Source organism: Brachycentrus maculatus, unplaced genomic scaffold, assembly GCF_059751285.1.
Source record: "Brachycentrus maculatus isolate JH-2025_06_01 unplaced genomic scaffold, ASM5975128v1 h1tg000133l, whole genome shotgun sequence".
NCBI classification, from domain to species: domain Eukaryota; kingdom Metazoa; phylum Arthropoda; class Insecta; order Trichoptera; family Brachycentridae; genus Brachycentrus; species Brachycentrus maculatus.
In genome coordinates, this window is record NW_028280886.1 from 125,341 (window position 1) to 151,460 (window position 26,120).

General features: G+C 29.7%; 1 protein-coding gene across 1 annotated transcript in view; it reads right to left on the minus strand.

Moving 5' to 3' along the window:
• LOC148309295 (neuroligin-4, Y-linked-like) overlaps positions 1-26,120 on the minus strand; it is a 367,943-nt gene that overhangs the window by 125,236 nt on the left and 216,587 nt on the right. The window contains exons 4-5 of the mRNA XM_088260356.1: positions 3,644-3,790; positions 406-606 (exon numbers count right to left, since the gene is read on the minus strand). Of these exons, the coding sequence (XP_088116482.1) occupies positions 406-606; positions 3,644-3,790 (348 nt within the window). The remainder of the gene's footprint in view (positions 1-405; positions 607-3,643; positions 3,791-26,120) is intronic.

Sequence of the window (26,120 nt, forward strand, 5' to 3'; positions counted from 1 at the left end):
GTCCTCAACCAACATTTCCAGAACTAACTATACATATTTAATTGAAATTTACATACAAAATCCATTTCTAACATATAATTAAATAAAACCTTTACCATAACTTACATGCGACTATTATTATAATACAATACTTAAACTCATTCAATTCAAATCCATTTTGTCGGAATAATTATATAAAATCAAGGTTTTCAACTCCTGCCTCGTTGTGTATATAACATTTTATCAAGCCTCACCAGTCTGATGATGTCGGTTACGACGGAATCCTATTGCTGATCAAATAAAATTAATGTGGGAAAAATTACAAAGTTGTTTTTTTATTATATTATATATAATGGTTAAGGCTTCATTGGCTTAAGTTATTTCTATTTTTTTTAATAATTATTGATTTTTTTATATGGATCTCACCTGGCATCACAGTGGGAGATATCATGAGGAAATTAATACACGCTGCTCCGGAGCCATGTCCCAACAAGGTCACACTAGAAGGATCACCCCCGAACAGCTCAATGTTCTGCTGGACCCAGTGGAGGGCGGCTATTTGGTCCATCAGGCCGTAGTTAGCCACCCTCGCCTTCAGATGCGGAGTAGGGTTGGCGTTCAGGAAACCTGAAATGATAAAATTCCATTGAGTGTGTTGTGTTTTATCATTTCGGATGTCGATCGTGCGAAATTTCTGACGTTTAACAATTGGTAGATAAATCAATTCTCCGATTTTGACAGGTGTGCGATGTAGTGTTACAATATTTTTCCAAGACTTTATTTCGAAATCCTTAAAGAAAAATAGCGAGATAAATCTTTTATTTAATATTTATTTTATTCAAGCTGTGCCTAGACACGCATCGTTGTAGCTTAGTGTAGTCAAATGAAAACAAAAAGAAAATATGTATTTATGCCAAGCTTACAATGTTTTTGAAACTTTGAAAATATAAAAAAATCAATTGTGAACAATGCAATCATTATTATTAAAAATGCTAAGAGACAATTACTGTCGAAAAATATTTTATGAAATATTCAATTAACGTCTATGAAACAACAATGAAATCCGAAACATTTTAAATGCTTCGCGACAACTGCGTCAAGAAATACGCTGTCCGCCATCTGAAATGTTAAGCATTACGTTAAAACACGTAATGTATTACTATTACGTTCTGCTACTGTTTTTTTTCACTTGTCACATGTATATAAAACACACGCGTTTTTTAATGCGGGGTGCAAGCAAGATTTAAATTTATTTTGTATACTAAAAGTATTGTTAACTTTGTGGTATGGTTATACTCTTATTATCATCCAATGATACTTTGATGTTCACTTTGCTTTTTAAGTGGCATTAACCAAAGTGAAATATGTAAGAGTAAAAGCTTTAATTTCTGTAAAAATTATTGAATTTGAACAAACGAACATATATTTTTTCTTAATAATGATTTATTTTTTTAATCTTTTACTGAAATACTTAAATAAATGAGAAATCAACAAAGTTTAAGGTATCAAATTTTAAAATAAATTTCCAAGAACTAGAGGCAAATTATACATAGACAATCGTATTACATAATTTTAATACGAATCTGACTTAATTAGTATCAAACAATTCATTTAAACAAGTTCTTGTTTGAAAAGAACATAAATAACTCCAAATAAACTTATTTAAAAAAAAAAAAAACATTACCATTGAAATAACGTTAGAAAAACAATAGTCTGAAAAAATCATTACAACGAATTATTGATTTTATTTAAAACGGGAAATCAATTTCAAATACGAGCTCTTTCATATTCAATATTTTAAAAAAATATTCGTTAAAAAACGTGAAACTAATTTTTATATTTGGAATTGTATTCAAATATTGAACAGTGATTTTCTGAAAAATACATTACGAAAATTTATTTATTTATGCAGCAATTAAAATTAAAATACTTTATTAATTTTCATCAAGCATATAAACAATTTTCAACTATCATTTTTTTGTTTCCTGTAACTAGAGCACATTTTACAAAACTTTTATTTGTTAGTTGTCTATTGTGAGTCATACAATCGTGAATTTCCATTATCCAATTTTAGAGCTGTTTTGTAAATAGTAATTAAATTATTTTATGGATAACGGGAGTAGGTTATTTAACCTCGTACCGCAAAATTAAATTAAATAATTCCTGTTTTGTATGGAAAATTAAATAATGTTTGTGTTCAGATATTTTTCAAAAATTATTTTACCAAAAGAATTAATCAAATATACTATTGAAAAAATTATTAAAACTAAAAAAAAAACAACAACAACAAAAAAACGCGTACCTATCTTATAAATTAAAACACATTACATGTACAGTATTTTCACCAATTTAAAGCATTAAAAAAAATATTTCAAGTATATTTTTTGGGCATTAAAGGGTGGTTTTTGAAGTAAATAATTGTACATTGACTGGTCAGGAATGTTTGTGTTCAGATATTTTTCAAAAATTATTTTACCAAAAGAATTAATCAAATATACTATTGAAAAAATTATTAAAACTAAAAAAAAAACAACAACAACAAAAAAACGCGTACCTATCTTATAAATTAAAACACATTACATGTACAGTATTTTCACCAATTTAAAGCATTAAAAAAAATATTTCAAGTATATTTTTTGGGCATTAAAGGGTGGTTTTTGAAGTAAATAATTGTACATTGACTGGTCAGGAATCGAATTATCGCCAGGTTTGTATGAGGAGATGCACGAATGTAGAAGAGAAATATAATGTTCCCCAAGACAGATGATAAGAGTGGCTTAGCTTTCTTTTCTCTCTGCCTATCCCGATGTACCCATCGGCGTTACGACGGCTCGACGGCGTTGTATGTACTTACTAGTAAGTGAGACAATAATTCAGGTATGTACCCTATTTTACGGACTTACAAAAATTGATGTCCGACTTTCTTTGGGAATGGGTTCTTTTTACTTGATTTTTTTTTATTATTTTATTCAAATGATGTATTATGAAGATAAAAATTGTGTTAAAAAAATTATAAAAAAACACATATTTGAAATATGTTTCAATTATGACAACATTATACACAAATATCCACAGATGTCATTGCTATACAAGTTACATCATACTAACTGACAGACGGACTTCGACGTTCATTTACGTCCATACTCCCAGACAGGTTAAGACACACTTTCTTTTTCTCAAAAAAATATCTTCAAAATTTACGTGCGTCTTATACTCGAAATTAATATTAAAAAATAATTGTTTTATTTTAAATTCCCACCAGTCCAAATTTCGCAGGTAGATTTGATGTTGTAGTAAACCTTTCTTTATCTGGCAAAATTGTGTGATAAATGTACAATAGACGTAAAATAAAACAATAAAGTCCGCCACAAAACACCACACTTGCATTTGTAATACACAAAAATACTCTACAATTGTGTGATGCGATGTTTTCTGAGGTAAATACCCTAATAATTATTTATACAAAATTTCCACGAGAGCCCCAGAAAAATTGAGTTTTTTTTCTCAGTCTGGCTTTACAATATTTTGATAAAAATAGTTAAAAACTTATTTTAAAAAATGTTTAAAAATTAATGTGCTTCTTGTAGTCTAGAATTTAATGAATCGTAATGTTAAGCTTTGATTAGGTAAAAGTTTATTCAAAACGTTCTATGTGTTTACTCACCAAACAGACCCAGTCTGTAGTTGATAGTTATCACCACCATATCTGAGTAGCTGGCCAGTACTGATCCATCATAAGGGTTTCCTGAGTTCCACTCAAAAGATTCTCCGTGTATATACACAAGGACCGGTCGTTTTCCATCTCTTTCATCTGAAACAAAATACAATTTATGAGATCCCGATAGATAAAGAGATTCGAGTTATTAATTATCAACAGTTAATTAATTGAAGTAGCAACTAGAATTCCTTATTACATTAAATAATTAATAATATATGAGATTATGAAATATTACATCAAAAAATATTCATGGTTCTACTAATATAACTCATTCTATAACTAAAGAGTAATTAATATAAGCGTTAACTCACTGGACTTAATAACGATTAAACTTTTTTTATTATTTTTTTTTATCTAAAATCGGACCTAGGCCCTTCTGAACTTCGTTTTATTGATCCATAAGCCTTCAATATTATAAGTATAATTTATGTATTGTTTTTTTTTTACTTGCACTGTTTTCACTTAATTTAAAATAAAAACAACACAAATCAAAGAACATTTTTATATTGATAGTACTTTTCCAGCATGTGTTAATATATACGTTGAGTTTTCAGGTAGAAATCGATACTTTTAGCTATTCCTTTTTACAGAAGACAAGGTATTTGGTAATTAGTTAAAAAATTAGTATTTTAATGAAGAAATGGTTCATTTAATTTAATAATGATTTGTTTTTATTAATATTAACCAAGTCTCAGGATAGAGCACTAAATATTAAACACTTTGCTTATGGAATATTTTTTTTTTAAATTAATCAATATTTTTGTGAGTATTTAAAAAAAAGCATATAAACAAACTATTTCAAGATACAAAATTCAACATGTAACATGATATGTTTGCCCCTAAACCAAAATATATATCCAAATTATAAAACTTATAATAACAAAATATGCTACCTATAATCGTGTACAGTAAATATGTTTAAAATATAGGTATGAAAATCTTGTTCTTAGATTGGTATTATGTAAAGAACGTTCATATTTATTATTGACATGGACTTTTATACTGAATACACAACCACAAACCCAATATTAGAATTTGAAAGACCTTTACGTTTGCACAAATGACAAACAATGCCATTTCAGAACAATACTATTATTTGTGGATATTATTTTTCTTCCTGAATATGCCTTCTCTTTGATCAAAGTCCTTGCTACTGAATCAATACATTTTAACAATAAAATCAACAACATTTGTGTGTTTATTATATTTTATCATATTGAATGTACGTTTTGAAAACAATAACTTTTGTCCGCCTCCGTAGCGTAATGGTCAGCACGATCGGCTACCGTTCTGGAAGTCCCGGGTTCGATTCCCAAGGGGGGTAAAATAAATAAAAGTGATTTTTTCACTGTAATATTTATTCAATACTACCCTGGACTGGTACCTGAAGCGGAGGGCTGATCACCTTTCCTTCATATGTAAACGATTAAGATAACACTGCGTTTATATGACGCAGTGCCCTATGCACCATTGGGGTGCGGATAAGGGTTTTATTTTTATTATTATTAAATTTATATCGTATTTGTGACTGCTTTAAGTAAGTGCTGTGAGTGATTTAAATGATTGTATATAAAATAATTGGTAAAGAACGATTAGAGTATTATTTATATTCAAAGCATTTACTTTGTGGTCAAACATGTCCTGACGAAGAGACGGGTACGTCTCGAAACCGGTAGACAGAAGTAGTCGGTGAGTGGTTATTTACTAATAATATCAATTATCGATTAGAGTTTTTAAATAAAAAACACGAGTTATTTCATATTGAAAACAATTAAACTCGTACTGGTAACAAAACGGATTTGTATGTTCACCAAATTATGAGAACATCTATGATTCTCGAAACTAGTCGTACCATTAATAACATTCATAAACCAAAGGTGGTATTATGAATGTATTTTATTTATATATTTAAATAATCTTATTATTCTACAAGGATAATGCCAAGTCAATATGTATTACTGTTTCATTGATTGATTTTCGGTACATTCTGACAATGTTGTTCAGTTAACCACTATGGGTGGTAACTCACCTTAGGAAAACCAGTTTCATAATGAAATTACTTAAGTTAAATATTCGGTGATAGTAGAGAGTTGAAACAATGTACACAAATACCTTAAACTCAAGTATCTAGTGTAGGTATTTCATAAGTATGTTGCAGGGGCGGATATAAAAAACGGATTAAAAAAAATGGATAGAAATCTTCATAACGTTTATAAAAAAATACCATTTGAAAAAATGTTGGGAAACAATAAAACATATCCAGCAGAAGAGGAAGAAAACTAAAGAAAAAAAGTATATAGATCAAAGATCAATAATTAGATTCTATAGTAAATTTATCAGCATAGATGACTGCGTAGTGTAGTTGAATTAAGCACCTGACAAGACGTCAGGAATCTGCATTAGAGTTTTTCGCGTTTCCTTATTTTTTTGTGTATTGATAATGGAGATCAAATTTGTACTCCTCGAAGATAAATAGTCGCATATAAAATGCCTGCATTGCTCCTATTCTCTTATACAACTGTGCAACATGCCGCATTACAAGGGCTCAGAGCAACCGTTTACTCTGCAAAGAAAATAGATGCCTGCAAATAAATTTAGGCGTGCGGTGATTTGCTTTCATGAGGAAATACGGCGTAGGACGCAGCAACCCATGGTCATAACTGTCGCCAAGAAAAGGCAAATAAGTTGGCCATATACTTTGCATGTCTCCCAAGAGCTTCAATCAAGCTTCTCTCTTTTACAAGGTATCGAATTCCCACTACCCTAGATGTCCACTGCTGACAGTTTCTCTTTAGTTGTCGTCTGAACTTCAGGAAGCATACAAAAGAACTGGCAGCTGACGAGCTAGGAGGCAGATTGTGTACTCCATATGGTCCTCATAGGAAGCGAATATGGATAAATTAATCAATAAATATTTAAATACAACGGCTCAATGATACAATGAATTAAAATGCAATAAATACAATAAGCGGAGCACGTTTATTTTTTCAGAACATTAAGAGAATGGTTCAAAGAATATCAAATGAAATTATTTACAAAATGAATCAATTTAGAAAGCCAAAAAAGAAAAATAAATTTTTCCTTCAGAAGTTTTGAAATTTCGTTTGTTTCCAATATTTTATAAATCTCAGGCATTTTGTTTTGTAACTTTTATAGTAAAGCGCCCTGCTTAGACTTCTTTCGCCAGCCCTGCCTTGGGGTGATATAATATCGTTCAATTTTAGTTTGAGCTGCCTGAAGTGTTTGGAACTTGAGCGTCTATCGCGGTCTTGTGGTCACTAACTCGATTGGGTATTGGGTTTATAGTTTACAGAGGCAACTCGAGCGAGAGGTTACGCTTTGGCTTTTATGGTGTCCTGATCCAATATTATCTTGGATAATTTATTTATTTATTTACCATAGCTATATTTTCCTTCTTTGCGATTTCAATTTACCTTTTTCATTATTCGTGCATTTACTTAACTAGTTGACTGGCATTTACTAACGAAAATAACTTACTTGTAAATACCGCAAATTCTTAAAATCTACTGTGACATGTATTTTGATGCATTCCGCATCATTTTCAAACATCGTTTGATGATGCGGAATGAACCGCAACAAAGATTCCAAGAAAAAGTGGTATTTATAAAGTAAAACTTAAATTTAAATTGAGAGATATTTCCAAAAAGTGCCGAATCAGTTAATGAAAAAAACCTACTTATGGAAATCTTTTACGTCATTTTACAACAAAAAATACATATTATTGTATAAAACTAATGATATATATGTTGAAATCACCCTTGACTTACATTTGACTGACGCTGCATTGATGATCTTGCCTAAAGCTAACTCAAAGCTAAGCCGTTTCTTTGCAGGGGTAGGCAGAGTTCGAAAACATTTTACAACCTCTTCCATATTTACTTATCTCCTCTTACATTTCTACCTCTTATTACAAATACTGACTTGTCCACGCTGAAATATTTAACGTACTTTTAGTGCCAATATATTAAAAATCTTTTTCTGATTCTATTTTCAGCTACTTTCACCTCATACCCTTCTTTCCTCACCTATTCGTTTCCCAAGAGGATATCAACTTAACAAGGTTTTTTTAATACATTTTTTACTGATAACACTTATTTGATTGCGTAAGTAATTTGATTAGGTCGCGGATGAGGGTCAACAGAAGAAGAAGAATTTCATTCATGTTTAGCTTGATTGAAAATCAAATCACGATTAAACAATTCAATCCATATTTTCATTTAATGTACACTAATCTGCAGATATGCGATAACAACCATGTTTTATATATATGTGTGTATTTTTTAAATTTGATTTTTGCCTGTTAACGAATACATCTCTAGTTGTGGAAACTAATAATGTTTAACTTGATAAACTAAAAAGTGGTATTACACAAGTGATTTATTAAAATTAAACACTTGTATGTACCACTTTAATGAGTTTCATTTATATTTACGACTAGTTTCGAAAACGACAGATGTTTACATCTTCTGGTACAAATTAAAACTTTTAATTTGTACCAGAAGATGAAAACATCTGTCGTTTTCGAAACTAGTCGTAAACATAAATAAAACTCATTAAAGTTATGTATTTAAGTGTTAAATTTTAATAAAATAATCATGTCATTCCACAAAGTTAATGCCGAATCAATAAATAACACAAGTGTTTCATTAAAAAACATTTTGAGTGTGTTCAAATACAGGAAATAAATGCCCAGATTTCCATATTCTTCTTCATCTTTGATGAGATGTAAAAAATTATATTTAATTTAAATGTTTAAACATTCGAAAGAAGACTGCATGTCAACAGCCTTAAATAACAAAGTCCGCATTGTGCATTCCCGTTTCATCAAATTACCCTCCGGCAAATAAATTAGGGCTTGCAGACACAAAGGAATTGCTAAAATGGCGACGATGTAATTTACCGAGGCAATATGTATCTTTGATTTACCGACACACGAATTTTTCCTCGGCAGCCTCAATGATAGAGAAGATTTACGTAATAACTTAATTCCTTCTTGCTCGAATGCTTCCTCGTAGAACTTCGGGGAATTCTAAGGAATATTTCGCACGGCGGTGAAAATCGATCGCAATTAATTTGAAACTCCTACACCGGGAACAGCCTTTGAATTTTTCGGCAATGACAGGTTTAAAATGTATTGTAATAAAGTCTTTTATTTTATTTTAGGTAATTTCATTATTGAAAAATGAATAACACAATGTTTATTTTTTTAATTTCTGAAAAATTTTCAATATTTTTTCAAGATGATCATCTGATTTGCAGTATGTTTTTATTCTTGTCATTAATTCTGAAAAAAAACTTTTAAGTTTTTAAATACATCGCTTATGGAACATTAATTTTTTGTTTTTTTAATGTCTACACAACTAGTTTCAAGAACCATGTATGTTATTTTTAACAGAGTTACAAACAGGACTGTTAAAGACACTTCACTTGTTGATGAGAAGACTTCTTGTTAAACTTTATAAAATAAAACAACATTGTTTCAACCACTTTTTATTGGTACACTTTTGAGGGGTGTAATCAAATATGAGTATTTTAATGTTATAGAATTTAGTACATAAACTCTGATGATCTTTAGTACATAAAGGTTCTTGTCGAAACCGGTTGGATAAAGTGTACCAATAAAAAGTGGTTAAAACAATGTTGTTTCATTTTATAAAGTTTATAAAATGTGCCACAAAGTATCTGCGAAAAATATTCAAGAAAAGACTTCTTGTTCTTTAAACTAGTCGTGTTAACATTAAAGAGGTCGTATACAAGATTCCTTTTTATATTTATGTTATCCTATTATTTCACAAAGCTTTATTTAATTTTGTTTCGTTAATGATATGTGTCATGCATTTATACTCTTATTTGTTTGGAAATTATTTCGTTTAATTATTTGATTACAATATTAATGAAAAGTGTCAAACAAAATAAATGAATTTGCGGCAAAATGATGTATGAAAGACGTTTTAATTGTTAAATGAGGAATAAATGCAAAACTGAGACAAGCATAATCAATAAAATTAAGAATAAAATTAAGTGTTGAGAAAGTTTGTTTGGAACAAATGAGTAAGCAAAAAGAACGGTTAACCTTTCCGGGAGTATGGACGTAAATGAACGTCGGTGAGAAATTTTCCTCAAAGGAATATCAACGTTAATGAACGTTGAAGTTTGTTTGTATATTTTCAATGACATCTGTGGATATTTCATTGTAATTTTGTCATAAAATTAAACCTAGAGATGATGAGTTGGATTTTTTTTTAAATATTTTTGATTATTTTTCTTTTCCTTCCTGCAAAGTAGATTTTTAAAACCATACCCTTACATATTTAATCCCTTCCTCACACACACACACTCCCACTCTCTTTTATCTGTATTTTTTATCTCAATTTTGAAAGTTATTTTTACATAAATGTGGAATTGTATTATGGGCTTTATTTTTATTAATGAAAGTATTTTTGCTAATATAATGTTTATTATTTTATTACATACTCTTTTAAATGTAAAACTATATAATTCCCGAACACATAAAACAAATAAAAATGAATAAAAAAAATTATTTCTATATTCATAATACATAAATTTTGTGAAAAAAAAATAATTTTATAAAATCATGTTAAAAGAAACCACTCCCCAAAGAAAATCGGACATCAATTATTGTACTCCTGGAAAGGTTTTACAAATGTATGATGCGAACGTAGTTTTGAAAAAAAGGAACAGATGAAGATATTCTATCATAAACTGTGTCAATATTTAATTTCAATGACGGATTTTTCACTGTAAAGACAGTGGTAAATATTGATTTTGTTGGGGGTTTGACGATCGTAGATCCGACGTCACGCAACTTTATTACGGCATTAAAATCCTTATACTAATCCCCAGGAGTCATTATTTGAAACAAACTTCTTTTAAACATTCTTAGGGACTCACACAATGGTTCTTTACTTAATGATCTAAATGGCATCCTTGAGAAATTCCCCCGTTTAATACTGTCGGGAGTGAGCGCCAACGAATCAATCAGGTCTAAGAGGGATTTAACATTGTACTCTGTCGTGGCGCTACACTAAATTTTAGTGTAGCGCCACGACAGTAGAGTATTTTCATGACTTTTATGCTTGATTGATGCTTGATTGAGGCTATGAGCCGTTTTGATTTAAAACTAACAAACCATCACGCTGCTTCTCTGCAGGGGTAGGCAGAGAGAATCAAAAGCCACACCACTCTGTCTTTGCAAACATTCTTTGCCTCTTCTACATTCATGCATCTCCTCATACATACCCGACGATTATTACGACTTCTGACCCGGCCGCTTTCAAGTATTTGACATACCTGATTGTGTGAACAATTTGTGGCAAAACGGTGTTTGATAGATGTTCGAATGATGAAATAAGGAAAGAATGCAAGGCTGAGATAAGCATTATCGATAAAATTTTAAAAAGGTGTAATGATATGGTTTGAACGTGTGGAACGTATGAGTGACGAAATAACGGTTAAACAAATTAATGAGCGAATGTAATTGGAAAAAGAAGCAGAGGGAGACTGAGGAAAACAAAGCCGTTTTGATTTTTATTCCACAATTTGTTAATTTTCCTTAGATTTTTTCACAAAATGGTGGAAATCCGGATAAATATGATGTTAGATATTGGCCATTTAATAAATGCATATCCATTTTTTCATTGAAATAATGCATTATACGATATAATATTTAAGATGAAAACTTTGAATGATCTTTTTTCGACTGACTCCTATCAGTGCGAGATGTAACCAACATTAATAAAAAGTATATTTTTACACAGATTTGTCAAATGTCTGTCATCTGAAACGCAAAACTTATTACCTTAGTTAGATTTCGCTATTTGATGAATAAAAATAACTAAAAAGTGTAAAGTTGAACATTGGAGTTAGATGAAAAAAAAATCTGTAGCAGTCAAAAGACTATTTCAATCATTCAATTTATAATCATTATATCCTTTTTAAGTGTCATTTACGTTATGTTGTGTTAATAGAGTTGTATATTAATGTATAATTGATAAGTTTGTCAACTTGTATATTAATGTATTAAAGCGTTTGCTAATACACAGAGTTAAAGGAGCAGAGGGCAACCTACTTCTAGCGTTTTATTAAATAATTCATAAAGTTATATAGTTTGAGATAATAAGCATAAAAAACAAAGGTATTATCTAGCTCTGGCGTAAAATAGTATAAAGTGCTTGAATTAAGCTCGTAAGCATAAATATTATCTAAACTAATAATTTAAAATAAAAAATGTCCGAGATTCATTCGGGTGTCATTTACGTTAAGTTATTTTTATAGAGGAAATAAAAGATAAATTAATAATGATAACCAAACGAAGAATTTTTTTGAAAATATTTATTTCTTTACTTGTCACTTTTTGCTAGTCACTAATCAGGTATCTAGGCGCCAGTGTGAAGGTGGCGTAACCTATCTAGCGTATTGACGACCTCCCTTGAGTACTACAAGAGTAATTGGGAACCGAATTTCTCCAACGTTTCAGGATTCCCTGAAAGATGAATCGGAAGAAACATAATATTTTATGTAAATAAGGTTTTACGTGATTCGAACTTTCATCCATCAACGTGAATATATTTTAATCAACTGAAAATCATTTACTCTTGACAAGTGATGTCGGTAACGACGATACCCGGTATTTTATTTAATAAAATTCATTTACACCAAGAAATGTCAGTACTAAATATTAAAGATTTCATTTACTCTTAATGCATTTAATTTTGATACTGAAAATTGTGCGAAGAAGTTTTTTTTAGTTGAAAAGCATACGAGTATAATATGAGTGTGTTAGGATATTTCTATGTGTTCATTTAAAAAAAAAATATCTGTAACAAACCTAAAACTTTTAAATTTTATGCTGTATATTTTCTGAATAATTGAATTATTTGCGTTAAATAAGAAGGAAAAAAGTCAGAATGTGTCTGTCTTTTACTTAAACTTTAATGTCTAGCATTTTGTACTGCTAATATGACGTTTTGAACACTAGCTAGAATACTCAAGATGGGTGAAAAACCATTAAAAATAAGAAGAAGAAGAATGCAATCCCACACTGATAAAAATTAAATCCTTGTTTATAAAAAAATGTAAATGTATTTATAATCTCATATTATTTAATGTTTTGTCATTTACTGGTAAATTATAAATAAAACACTTGTTTTTATATAAACTACGGGTTAGCATAAAAAAAAAATATATTAATTTTATTTATTGATTCGGAATTAATTTTGTGGAATAACATGGTTGTGGTTGATTTAAAAAAATTAAACACCGGTATAATACCACTAAATGAGTTTAATTTCATTTCACAAGACTAGTTAATCTACATAGCCGTATATGGAAGCATGTGTAGCTTCTGAAACAAGTCGTTAAAATATAATACTCAACTGGCAAAAAAAGTTATAATTAAAAAAAAAAAAAATTAAGCAACAAAACCTCAAATTTAAGATATTATCAAAACTAGTTTTCCGGATAAAAATATATTATTAAAATGTTACCCTTGATATACCTCACCCTGTATTTGAGCAAATCCTAAGGCGTTTCATTTTAGTTTCTCTTAAACTATGCAAAATGTTGCCAAAATAATATGTTAACTATAACAGAACACATTAAATGGAAAACTGTGCTATCTGTGAGATTGGAGAAATAATTTATGAAGTCGTTTTAATAACAACGGTCGTAAAAGACGCTGTAAACATCAAAGTTTTATCTATAATGTACTCGGTTAATCAGGAAATGAATGGTAGAGGTTATTTTTATTAAATTAATTTCCTTTGTAGCGAGCACCATTTGCCTAATTAATTCAGCGTCGGTAAATTGTGTCTTCTCTATCAACAAAAACACCTGTCGGAAAAATAGAGTAAGAAAATAATATAATACATATTGTTTTGAATAAAATAACAGTTTTTGACCATTTTTTAAATATTTTATTAAAAGGAATAACCCGCAAAGCCTCTATCAAAGGCTTGTTTGCAAGTAGGATAGTAAGGATAGGAAAGTTAAATGTGAAAAATACATCACAAACACCCAGACCAATCAAAAATAAATCTTTCTTGAATTATTTTGCACTTGGTAGGAATCGAACCCATGACGCCAGATTCGCAGTCGAGCGTCTAACCAACTACGCCATAGTGCCTGCCTATGACTGACACCATCAGACTATTAAAAAGCTATTTTGCTGTTGACGTTTTCGACATCCCAACATAGATTTAGAGGGCTTTTAACCTGTCATAGGATGGTTGAGTGATCACTTTACACACGTGCAACATTCACCATGCTACTCATGATGAACAACCACATTATTAAAAATTTAGAAACTATAAGAACGTTGCACGTGCGTAAGTGATCAATTTGCTAGCCTGTGACAGTTCAAAAGTTCTGTAAATTATACCCAGACTTCCGTATTCTTCTTCATCTACAATGATATTCCAAAAATGTAAAAAATTACTCCTAATTGGAAAAAAACCTTGATTTGTGAACACAAAAGTATTTGGACACACTAAAAATACTAAATGGTTGTTTTAATATCTTTACTAATCGAAATGACGTTATATCTACCGAAAAATGAGCTACCGACGTTAATATTCAGTCCAGAGACATAAAAAGTTTTAATTGAGCTGAAAAATATAAAGTGAACTCTAACTTATTATTTTATTTATCCTCTTAACCGCAAAGGTTGAAAATATTTTTCCAATTATCCGTAACAAGCTTGTGCCTAACAAATGTAAATAACATGTAATGAGCCATTTGGTTAGGAATGCGGAAGGAACTTAGTACGTTTATTATCAAAATATTTTCAGGTACAAATGATAAATAACGGTTTCCGGGGGTTCCTATTGGAAGAAAACGAAAAATACATACTTAGTTGTACAGATACTATAAATTTATGTTTCGAAATCAATTCAGAGTTTTGCGAACCTTTGTAGTTTCAATCTATTGAGGAATGGTTTTTTTCTTGCATTTGTTAACAAGACAGTTTTATATATTATTTTTTACGTAAACGTTAAAAAATTATGAATTAATTGAGTCACGTTGTGGTAATGTCTATCTATGTGAGATATATATATAGTAAGTTTTTAGTTTATATTTATGTTTGTGTAATTATTTATGATATTTAATCGATTCACATAAGCGCACGGAAAGCAAAATTATAAGAACAAATTGTATTTGCTACTTTGACACACAATATGGGAACACGAAAGCATTTTGTAAATTTGATCCATAAAAAGGTAAAATGAAGCCATGATCATGCTTTGAAAATTGAAACCGGATCAAACGTAAACCATGGTAAAAAGTTTAACTATTGCAAACTAATTAAATGCACGAAGAACTCTTATCCATATTGACCAGATTTTTTTTTCCGTTCATTTATACCCGTTGACATTGATTGTATTGCATAACTATTCAATTATTAAGATGAAAATCGGTAAACAAAAAAAAAGTTAATTGTTAATAGTGGAGCGCTACATAAATTGGTCATAATTTTAATATTTCTTAAAAAAAACACCGTAAAAAATATTTATTCTTAAACTATAATCAGTTATGAGTTAGTACAAACATCAACTTAAAATGTTTTATTATCAATATTTACAGAAGTTACGTCGTGATTTTTCCTTTTAAAACTTACAAAATAAATTTGTTTTCAAAACTTTTTATGTATTTTATGAAAAGTTAATTGTAATATCGACCAGTTTATAATCAAACAGTCTTTTTCTTGAGACTAATTAATTCTGCTAAGTAAACTATAAAAACATATCGATAAATTGATAATTTCATAACATAGTTGTTTTGTCAGTTTTCGAAATGTTTGCAATATTGAGGAAATTTCTTTGATAGCTTCATATCGTCGACTCATTACTACAGCAACGTAACTCAAAATGAATGTTTTAAAATGCTACATAATATATTTAATACTGTCTTCTATGGGGCATATATGGAGTGTTTTAAGAGGTATACAAGTTCAAATTTCCTGCAATAAATTGATGGTGGCACCCACTATTTGGAATATTGCGCCATCTTGTTGAAACGACAGCTCTGTCACATCAATGCCATCCAACTGAAGAACGAAAAAGTCAGTAATCATGGTTCTGTAGCGCTCTCCATTGACCGTTATATTCTGGCCGGCAACGTCTTAAATATAAAAAAAAATATATTGGCCAACGATTCCACCTGCCCATAAAGCACTCCAAACTGTAACTTTTCATGGATGTATATTCTGACTAGATAAAGTTGGCTATTAATAAATTGATATTAATAATTAACAAAGAAAATTTAACTTAAAGTCCACTTTAAAAAATATTTCTATTGTGATTTGTTTATCTTCTTTCTCTGTTTCAAAATTTTATTTTTGCATAAATGTCAGATCATAACAATTTTATTTAAATGACCTGATGATGGAATCATTATTCCAAAACCAGTAGTCAGGAATAAGTGTTTATTAAAGTGGTATTACACAAAGTGAACGATGAATGATGAAAGTAAAGTATTAATCGTTTTTATATAAAAGAAGATGGGAATCTGACCACCCCAGGGCTTACGACCTGGCATGAACATAACCATAGGTTGTAGAGTCAGAACAGTGCTTAACAAGTCCGCATTTAAATTCCAAGATATGTTTACGGAAAAGTTTGCTAGGCTTTATCTGATTCTGAAAAGTTGGAGGCTGTATTACGAGGTATAAGCTTACTTTCCAAGAAATAACAGAAGTCCATTAGCAAATTGACGGTGATAAATAATATTTACTAGTTTTGTAAAGAATCAGTAACTAAATTAACAAGAAAGATATTTATTATTACGATTTGACGTGTTAATTTAAGTGACTTTGGAAGTTTGCCAAAATATTTATCTTAGGATAATGAAAATGTTCCTGATAAAAAATATTTTCTCTTTTGATTTTACGTGATGAAAAGTGACTTTCGTAGATCTCTCTCTATATCTTTCAAATGAGAAATGAAAATTACTTAGCTATTTTCTTATTAATTAATTATTTTGATTTTATGTGGAAATTTGGGTGGCTTCTGTAGTTCTCCCAAATACTATACTTATCTAAAGAGAATGTAAAAGTACCTTTTTTGTTTTTAATTTTACGCAATAATTAATGTTCCTTCCGTAGTTTTTTCCAAATACTTATCTATGGAGAATTTTAATGCACATAAAAAATGACAATGGTATTTCATATATATATATATAATAGGAATACAACATTTAATGTGTGTCCGTATGCTTTTTCACAAATTTGGTTTATTTTATGTATTAAATGTTAAAATCAAACGATGATTTTTAAAGTGTACTAAATTTTATTTTATGGTTAAAAACGCATTTAAATGACATTTGTGACAGTTGAAATGACAAATCAATCAATAAATCATTTGGATTTTCTTCAATTAGGGGTTGTTTTTTATATTTCTTTTATTATGTTTGACATCTCAACATGGTGAAGAAGAACTTACAGGGCTTGTGACCGTCATAGACTTAGTTAAGTGATCACTTTACACACATGTAACATTCACCAATTTTATACATGATTCTGAATTAGTATTTAAAATATTGTCAATCAATTAAGTGATCAATTTTAAACTTTTATAATTGAAAATCGTGCTTTTAAGCATTTCTCATGTATGTCAATATAATCCAGGATTCGGACCTCACATACAAATGGAAAGATTTATTGCTTAGTAACAGTTTTAGTTATTTCACCATAAATGTCTACAGATTGGAGTATGTTGTTGTCAATCATGGTTACAATTGGTAAATACATTTGCGTAAAGTGATCATTTAACCTAGCCTATGACGGTCGTAAGCCCTGTAAATGCCCAAACTTCCAAATTCTTCTTCACCTATGTTGAGATATCAAAAAAAATATTGTTACGAATATTTTTCTTTATAAAACATAAATATTTCACAAATATGCGATTGAACTTGAATGTTTTCTCGAATAGTGAATTTCGTATTACTGGGTAAATGCTAAAGGCTCTATTGAGGAAACCTGATTGAATCTTTGAAGGCTTTTATGCTGAACGATATCAAAACAGGACTTCCGTCTCAGGCAGGCGTCGACACCGGAAGTTAGATATCCTACAGGAAATCTTTAGCCGAAATCCTTATGTTTCTTGGGACTGAACTAATGCTTATTTCTTAGGCTCGGGTATGAATTTTTATAATTAATTGAATTTAAAATCGAGAATCAACGAATTTCACGTTTAATTAGGTCAGTTACAAAATCTTGAATCATGAAATCAAACCAAATAATTATTTAACATCAAAAATTTAACAGACAGATAATAACACTGAATTTTTTTCTCTAATGCGCCATACACTACGGAGAATACTATTACATTACGAAAGCGTTCACCTCCACAGCATAATGGTCAACCCACTCGGCTACCATTCTGGAGATCCCGGATTCGATTCCCAGGGGGCGAGGTCGAATAAATAAAAGTGTTTTTTTCACTGTAATATTAATTCAATGTTGCCCTGGACTGGTACCTAAAACGGAGGGCTGATCACCTTTCCTTCATGCGTTAACGATCAAGATAACACTGTGTATGATGCAGTGCCTTATGGCACCGTTGGGGTGCGGATAAGGGTTCAAAGAAGAAAAAGAATGAGAAGAATCGAACATACATACAACTTTTTTAATTGTATGCAATTAGTTAAGGTTAATCGATCATGGGTTAAGTAGTATTCAATGCCACTTAAAACATCCAACAACAGATCGTGAGCTCAACGTATTCCCTGATTTACCATTTCCAAACTCAGTAACTTCTTTGTCTCTGTCAATATGACAATTAAAGCATTTAATTGAATAATTATTATTCCATCTTTCCTACTCCTTTTCTCACCCAAGGGATGCAAAGAGCATGGTTTTGGATCGACGCGATGTCAATTAGACATATAATTGCATAAAGGGATAGTACAAAGTGCTTAGATACAGAATAAATTTACATGAAAACAGATCAAGTTAGTAAAAGAGCTTAGAAAAACAAATTGCTACAGTATGGTTAAGGAAATGGAGGAGAAATAATGGGTTGTTAAAGGAGAGAATAAAGGGCACTTGTTAAAGTTTGTTCAATTAAGATAAAGTCGTGCTAAGTTCTTGAGAACAATTTAGCCAAATAAATCACATAATTATAATTAATATTATGCATAAAAAAATTAAATGTTCGTTTGTTCTAAATTTTAGGGCCCATTAATTTACTCACCGATTACTCATATATATCTGTACGGCTGTCCAAATTTAAAACACAGTAAGAAACATTTTTTTTATCACTATAGTAATGAATCGCTATCTATGGAACGTAATGGTAACACACTCAACACTAAACAGTAATCATGGCAGGTAGCGTGTTTTTTTTGGCAGCTGCTGTCATTAAGCATTTTTGGTTTTTTCATAGATTTTTAATATTTTGATTATTTACAAGCGTGTGAAATGAAACATTTAATTTTTGTTTTACTTCCTTTTTCTTTATTTTCTATTTCAAGAAACTGAGCCACAGCAATGCGTGGCTGTATATAGATACAGTAAAATAAAAATGCAAAATAACTGAAAACTAAGGAAAAATAATTAAATTCTACCTCTTTTTGTGTGGAGTACTACCTTCATAAAAAATGCTATCGTCACATTTTGTTTATTTCGTATTTTATTTACAAAAAATCTTATATTAAGATAAAATTTCACGTAGCTTTGCTGAAATAAACCGAAACGCCATTATTAAAACGATGTTGAGTTACGAGAGATTTAGGAGGGTATTAAAATTATTTCATATTTGAAAAAAAAACTCACCTCAAACGTCGGAAACATTAGAACATCATGCTTTTATTACTCGGTTCTGACATTACATGAAGATCGTGACGTCATTAGGCAAAGGCCTCCCGTGAAACAAAAGCTTCGATTAGGGTTGCCCAAAACTCCCAGCTAACATTTGGGTGGCGGAAACACGGGATTATTGAGATTACCGTATATACTTCTGGTCCATTATCAGAAAAGACAAATTATAACGGCTTTATTCGACCGCCAGATAAATTTTGGAATAGTTTTCTTGAACGGCCAATGAATATGAGATAAGATAATATTACGTTTTGCCTTTTTTAGCTTTTACTAAGATGGACAGAACTGGAATTTTTTTAATAAAAAAAATAACGTTATTGTTTTTTAAAATGAATTTTCTCTTTGTTATTACCACTATTTCTTAAAATCTATTCTGACACGTGTTGCGGTGTATTCCACATCATTTTTGAACGGAATGTACCATAAAACGTCATAATTGTTTTTAAGAAAAAAAGTGTTTACCAAATTAAATCAAATAAAAAATGAAAATTTAATACCCCAAAATGACTGAGGAATCAATCAATAAAATCCTTAAATATTACCATACCATACCCGCTATTATATATGAATAGATGAAATATTAAAATATAAAAGAATGACTTCCAAAATTTGTGGAGACGTTACACATGCTAGTACAATAACAAAAATGTAGCCCTTATTTGACACTCTATTGATGGCTTTGTTTAATTTAAGGAATATGTTCAAAAGTTCTCAATCAATAACAGGATCAACTGTAAAAAAATCTGTAAATAAGCGAAACTTCTTTTGGCAACCCTGATGTTAATGAACGGGTAAAAAGTAATTACGCAGGTGGTATCTTAGTGTCACGTTGTTATTTGAAATGAGTGCAAAATAAATGTCAAAAATGAGTGTTTAAGTTATAATGGCTTAAGTAATTAAGAAAAATTGAGAAGAAGAAAATATTTTTGGTACAAAAATATGTACCCTGAAGTAGGTCCCTTCAAAGGTAGGGGAAATATTGGTAGAAGAATATATTCGTATATTATATCAGTAAACGGTCTAACCCCAAAATGTCTTTAGGAACCTTATATTAAGGATATACAATCTTTTATGTCCTGGAAGCTTCTTTTCACTTTTAAATTTTCTGACTCCTAGCATTATTCCTAAACGAAATTTAATTAATTGTTTTTTTTAGCTCAAAAAATACTGCACATTTTACACACACAAAAAATTGTATGTTTTTTTTTTTACATTTTAAACTCAAAATGAGAATAAAAACCAAAAACTTTTTGACCAATTTGTCATGATGGAACAAATGATACTACGAGTATATATACTGCAAATCCGATAGATACTTTTTTTTTCAAAATTATTTAAGCTTTTTTTGATAGACCATTTTTTGTTTCGTAACTGGTCGGATATTTTTTTTTAATCAGAAAATATCTAGCAAAAAATAATGTTTTTTTTTTAACGTGTAACGGTATGCGATTTTTACTCATGTTCGCAATGAAATGGTGTACAAGGCAACAAATCCGATCGTCACAGTATTTACTTAACCGTTATATGCGGATGAGGTAATCAAAAAGGAGTTATGTAAAATGTTTGATAAAATGTATGTGGTGGAACTAAAGATGGAGGTGAATTATGCCATATTGAAGAGGGTATGAAGAAAAAACGGTGGATACTTGAGAAAGTAAAGGAAAAAAAAATAGCCGCAATGGAATGACTAGGGCTTGAATACCCGTACTCTTATAAGCATGTGTTAGATGGACATACAAACGACTAGGAGACCCAATGGCTTGTATATTATTGTCCAAATGTGAGCAAAGATTTGTTAACATTATATCTAATATATTATTAGATTAAAACCAATATTTTTAGCTTTTCCACTTTATTTTTATTTGACCAGCGATCGGGTTTCGTCGTTACCGACATCATCAGACCAGTTTGATGATGTCGGTAACGACGAAACCCGGTCGCCGGTCAAATAAAAATAAAGTGGAAAAGCTAAAAATATTGGTTTTAATCTAATAATATATTAAAATGCAATTCCATTTTCAAGTGGATAGTATAAAAAATCAAGTGTCAGTGGATAATATAAAAACATTATATCTGGTTGAATATAATACTAAAATATTTCAGTGTTTAATTTTAAGAACTCCATTTTAATTTGTAAATAAAATATTAAAGTCTAAAACTGATTTTTTGAGTCTACTAAATTGAATGTTATTATTAAAAAATAATTAAAATGAAATTTTGACAATTGTTTCACCTTGTTATGGCATTTTCAAACTACTGTTATGATAAATGGACTTAGGTTCCTTATATAGCTATATAATTCTAGGTAATTAAGTAATAGTTATAACATGTGCAATCAATTAGTCAATTAATTATTATGCGATTTTAATAATAAAATACAATTTTGTAGACGCTTTAAATCAGTGTTTGTCTTTAATATTTAATATAATAATAATAGTGAAATATTTGTTTTCAAAATCATATGTACGTAAAATCAACAACTTTATATATTTGTATATGTACAACATAATTAATTTTCAAATACGAAGAATTTTCGTTTTATGCTGTTGTAAAATAATATTACTTTATCGGTTTCCTTATCCTGATCCTGTCCTGTTCTTTATCCTATTTTTTTGCAAAGGATGTGTATATTTCAATGTAAATATGTATATACTTTTAAAATTACGCCTATATTTTCATTTTAACAAAGTGCCGTCTGAAAAAATCACGAAATATGAATATAAGACAGCGAACCTGTTTGCGTTGGAAACTTTTTAAGTACTTACTTAATGTGTGGAAAATTGAAAGATGAAAGCAAAGAACTTTAATAAGATAAATCAATAAAGTATGAAAGCATCAAACCGTGTAATGAAAGTCTGAAAACAGTTTTACGGGAGAATTAATGTGTTTTGTTTCCTCGGAGATAGAAGGAGTATCCGAAATTTTATGGACATTTATAGTTGAAACCATAAAACGAACTAAATACTTGCTTAACGGTAAAACGACATCAAAAGCTCGATCTTAAGCCTGAAAAAAGTCTCTGAATTGAAAATATTTAAGAACAAAGCTTTTGTTTCGGACGAAAACGCAAATGAAATCTCTTTTTCTCTCAAATGTGAAATATTATTCATAGGATGCCGGAGCTCCAATTTGCTTTTTAAGATTCTTAAGGATTCGCGATGCTTCAAAGATCTTAAGTTGGATAGTATTTATTTCGATTTACAATTGTGCCGGTATTATTTACATTATAAAAATTAGAGAGAATTGCTTTTAGAACTTTTAAAACAGTAATACCATTTGTGTCTCATTTGAAGTTCTTAAACGATTGTAAGTATTAAACTATATAATAAAGACTGAAACAGTTATTTTTTATTCAATGATTTTTTTTTTAACATAATGACTTTTTAGTAAAATAATATCATTATTTTATCTGAAATTTCGAATTATATATTATCATCTGGCCCTAATCTGCTCTCATTGTTTATATGGCACTTAATATAATCGATGCATTATTTACTTGTTCATAATCAAATCAGCTTATATATGAGTATCAAAGTAAATCACTCATTCTACGTAATAAGAGATGGGGAAAATAACTAGTCAAGTGCTTTGATTAAAGTTGAAATTTAAATATGGACATAAAACCAAAAGAAGAACGATTTACAAAACTGATAAGTAAAAACAAATTATTTGTTATATATTTGGTTATGCATAAAAAATAAGTGTTTTCTTTAATTAGAACTATGTTTCCCAGCATAAATTCGTTTACAACAAGATTTTAGACATTTGTATAATTTTCTTACCAATATTTTTAAATATATATTTATGGTATATATATAAACTGGCATAATAAACTATGAGTATTACGCCATAATATTGTATACCCTGCTTTCATTATCCAGAAATTCAGTTTAAACTAAAACAATGCATAAAAAAGCTATTAATAATAAGACAACGAAGCAAGGATAAATTTGAATTAGATAGTGTATTTCGGCCAAGTCATTTACGATTTCGGCTCAGACAACTAAATTAATAAACAAAAAAAAAGAACAAATATTGTAAAATAAGCTGTCAGCATGGGAAGAGCCAGTGAGGCCATATAATTGTAAATTTTAAATCGTGAATACGTGTTATACGATAAAAAGATGTTATAAAACTTTAAGCATAGTTATTCATCGTTTAATTTAAAAAAAAAAGTGATATCTATGTATAATATAATGCAAATCGAAAAGTTTATATACATATTGTAATTAAGATATATTTTTAATGCATCTGTTAAGTAATTTTATTTTATTAAGACAATATGTGTGCTACCTAGTATTAAGACATATTCAGTGACAAATATTTCATACAAGTATATTGAATATTTGAAAGAAAATTACTAATATTAAAAACTTCAAAGATTAAAATTTATTTTCTATGAAATTATTCTACAACTCTTTGAGATTCTGCGTCAAACGTCTGTGCTCAAACAAAAGTAAAAAAAAAAACGCAGCTCACTCCAGTAACCAACTTTTTCGACATTAAATTAATTCACTATTCTTCAAAGACTACAATAATTAGCGACGTCATCCCTTAAGTTCCTCGGCGTTTCGGAGACGGAAATTTTACCGCATAGAGCCTTATAAAGTTTGGACCGTTGTGGGAATTAATCGTCACTTCTACAGCAACGACATCTGTTGGTCCCGCCCAGGAGCTCAGACCTTTCCTTATGATAAATGGCTGACAGAAACAGCCTAATTGTTGCCTCACAACCTCACATACAACCCCGCTGCCAAAATTAAGACAAGTGGATGTGAGAATTTTGACAAGCGTGAATGTAAGAAACGATAGTTGGGCCAGACTGTATTATTCGTGTTCATTTTCTTCATTTTAAACTATTTTCCATAAGAATATTATTTTTTGACATCTCATCAAAGATGAAGAAGAATATGGAATAAGTCTGGGCATTTACGGGGCTGACGACCGTCATAGGCTGGTTTAAGTGATCACTTTACACATGTGTAACATTCACCAATTCTACCCATTATTGTCAACCATACTACTCAATTCTTGGAAGTTCTATATATATACATATAAGTATATATATGAACCAATTTAGAAAACTTGTCTAAAAATAATTTGAAAATAACTCTTGTAATTGGAGATAATCCAGATTTTGTGAACAAGTATTTGGACACAATCAAAATGTTGTAAAGAAAAATTAATATTATTATTTAATAAAATTGAAACATTGTTTTAAAATCACTATAAATATTTAATTATAAAGTCTACCGGTTTCGAAGCTAACCGCTTCTATATCAAGCCAGATTAATACTTAAACACCTTCTACTTAACAAAATTCAAAATATTTTGATGACTAGGCAAAGGAGCTTAGGTAGATCTCAAATGGCTTTATTTTTTGTGTTGATTAGCAGTCACAGTCAAAAGGGAGCAGGGATGTTGAGTAATTGAAAACTTATTAAATAACATAAGAAACACTTGTGTGTTTGTTACGTTATTAAATATGTTTTCTAAAGTGGCATTTTATTCTTTCTGCCTATTTCCTATTTTAAACCATTTTCAATGGAAAAATAAATTCATTTAAGAACTAACTAAGTTTCATCACGTCGCTTCTCTGCAGGAATAAGCAGAGAAAATAAATCGTCACATCAGTCTGTGAGAATTTTGACAAACTTGCATCTTAAATGTGATAGTTGAGCCAGTCTGCATTATTCATGTTGATTATCTTAATTTTTAACATTTATTTGTAAATATTAATTTTAAAAATTATCTTAGTTATTTCACGCCGATTCTTCGCATGGGTAGGTAGATATAAACGATAATGTAAGAAAGAGGCAGACTACATTATTCAGGTTGATTTTTTTTATTTTTAAACATTTCTCATATTTTAACATTATTTCGTTTTGAATATTGAAAACATTAACATTGTGGATCATATTGATATATGATATTATTTTGAGAAATAAAAAGACTTTGTTTTTTGATCCACTTACATTTTTACTAACCAACTAGTTTCGGCAACAACCTGTATTAAACCCTGAAGAGGGCAACATGTTGTTGCCGAAACTAGTTGGTTAATAAAAATGTGAGTGTATCAAAAAACAAATTCTTTTAATTTCTGAAAATAATATAACATTCTTACTTTTAAAAACTAACTAATTACACTGCTTCTCTGCGAGGGTAGTCATAGAGAATGAAACGCCTTATTATTGACGTAAAAAGGAGAAATATAGTATTCCTTACGTATGTGCTATTTATCAAAAAATATATTAGAAATACTTAAGTGAATATTTATATGTGTATTCAAATATATAAGAGAAATTGTTGATATTTCTTCAGAACACTTTAAGCAAACTCACTTCTTGTAGCTGCTACAAACAGTACAAGTAAACAATTTAATAACTCTTCTTCATTTTGTTTTTCGCAAACTAATTAATTTTCTTCGAAAATAAAACAATTCAGTTTTAATTTGAAAATTCCTTAAGGTGTTTGAAGAGCTTCCATTGCAAGGATTTGCACTTGAGAATAAGCAAATTAGAAAAAAATCGAGAGAACGATGTTGACTGTTTGTTCGTACGAAGTTTT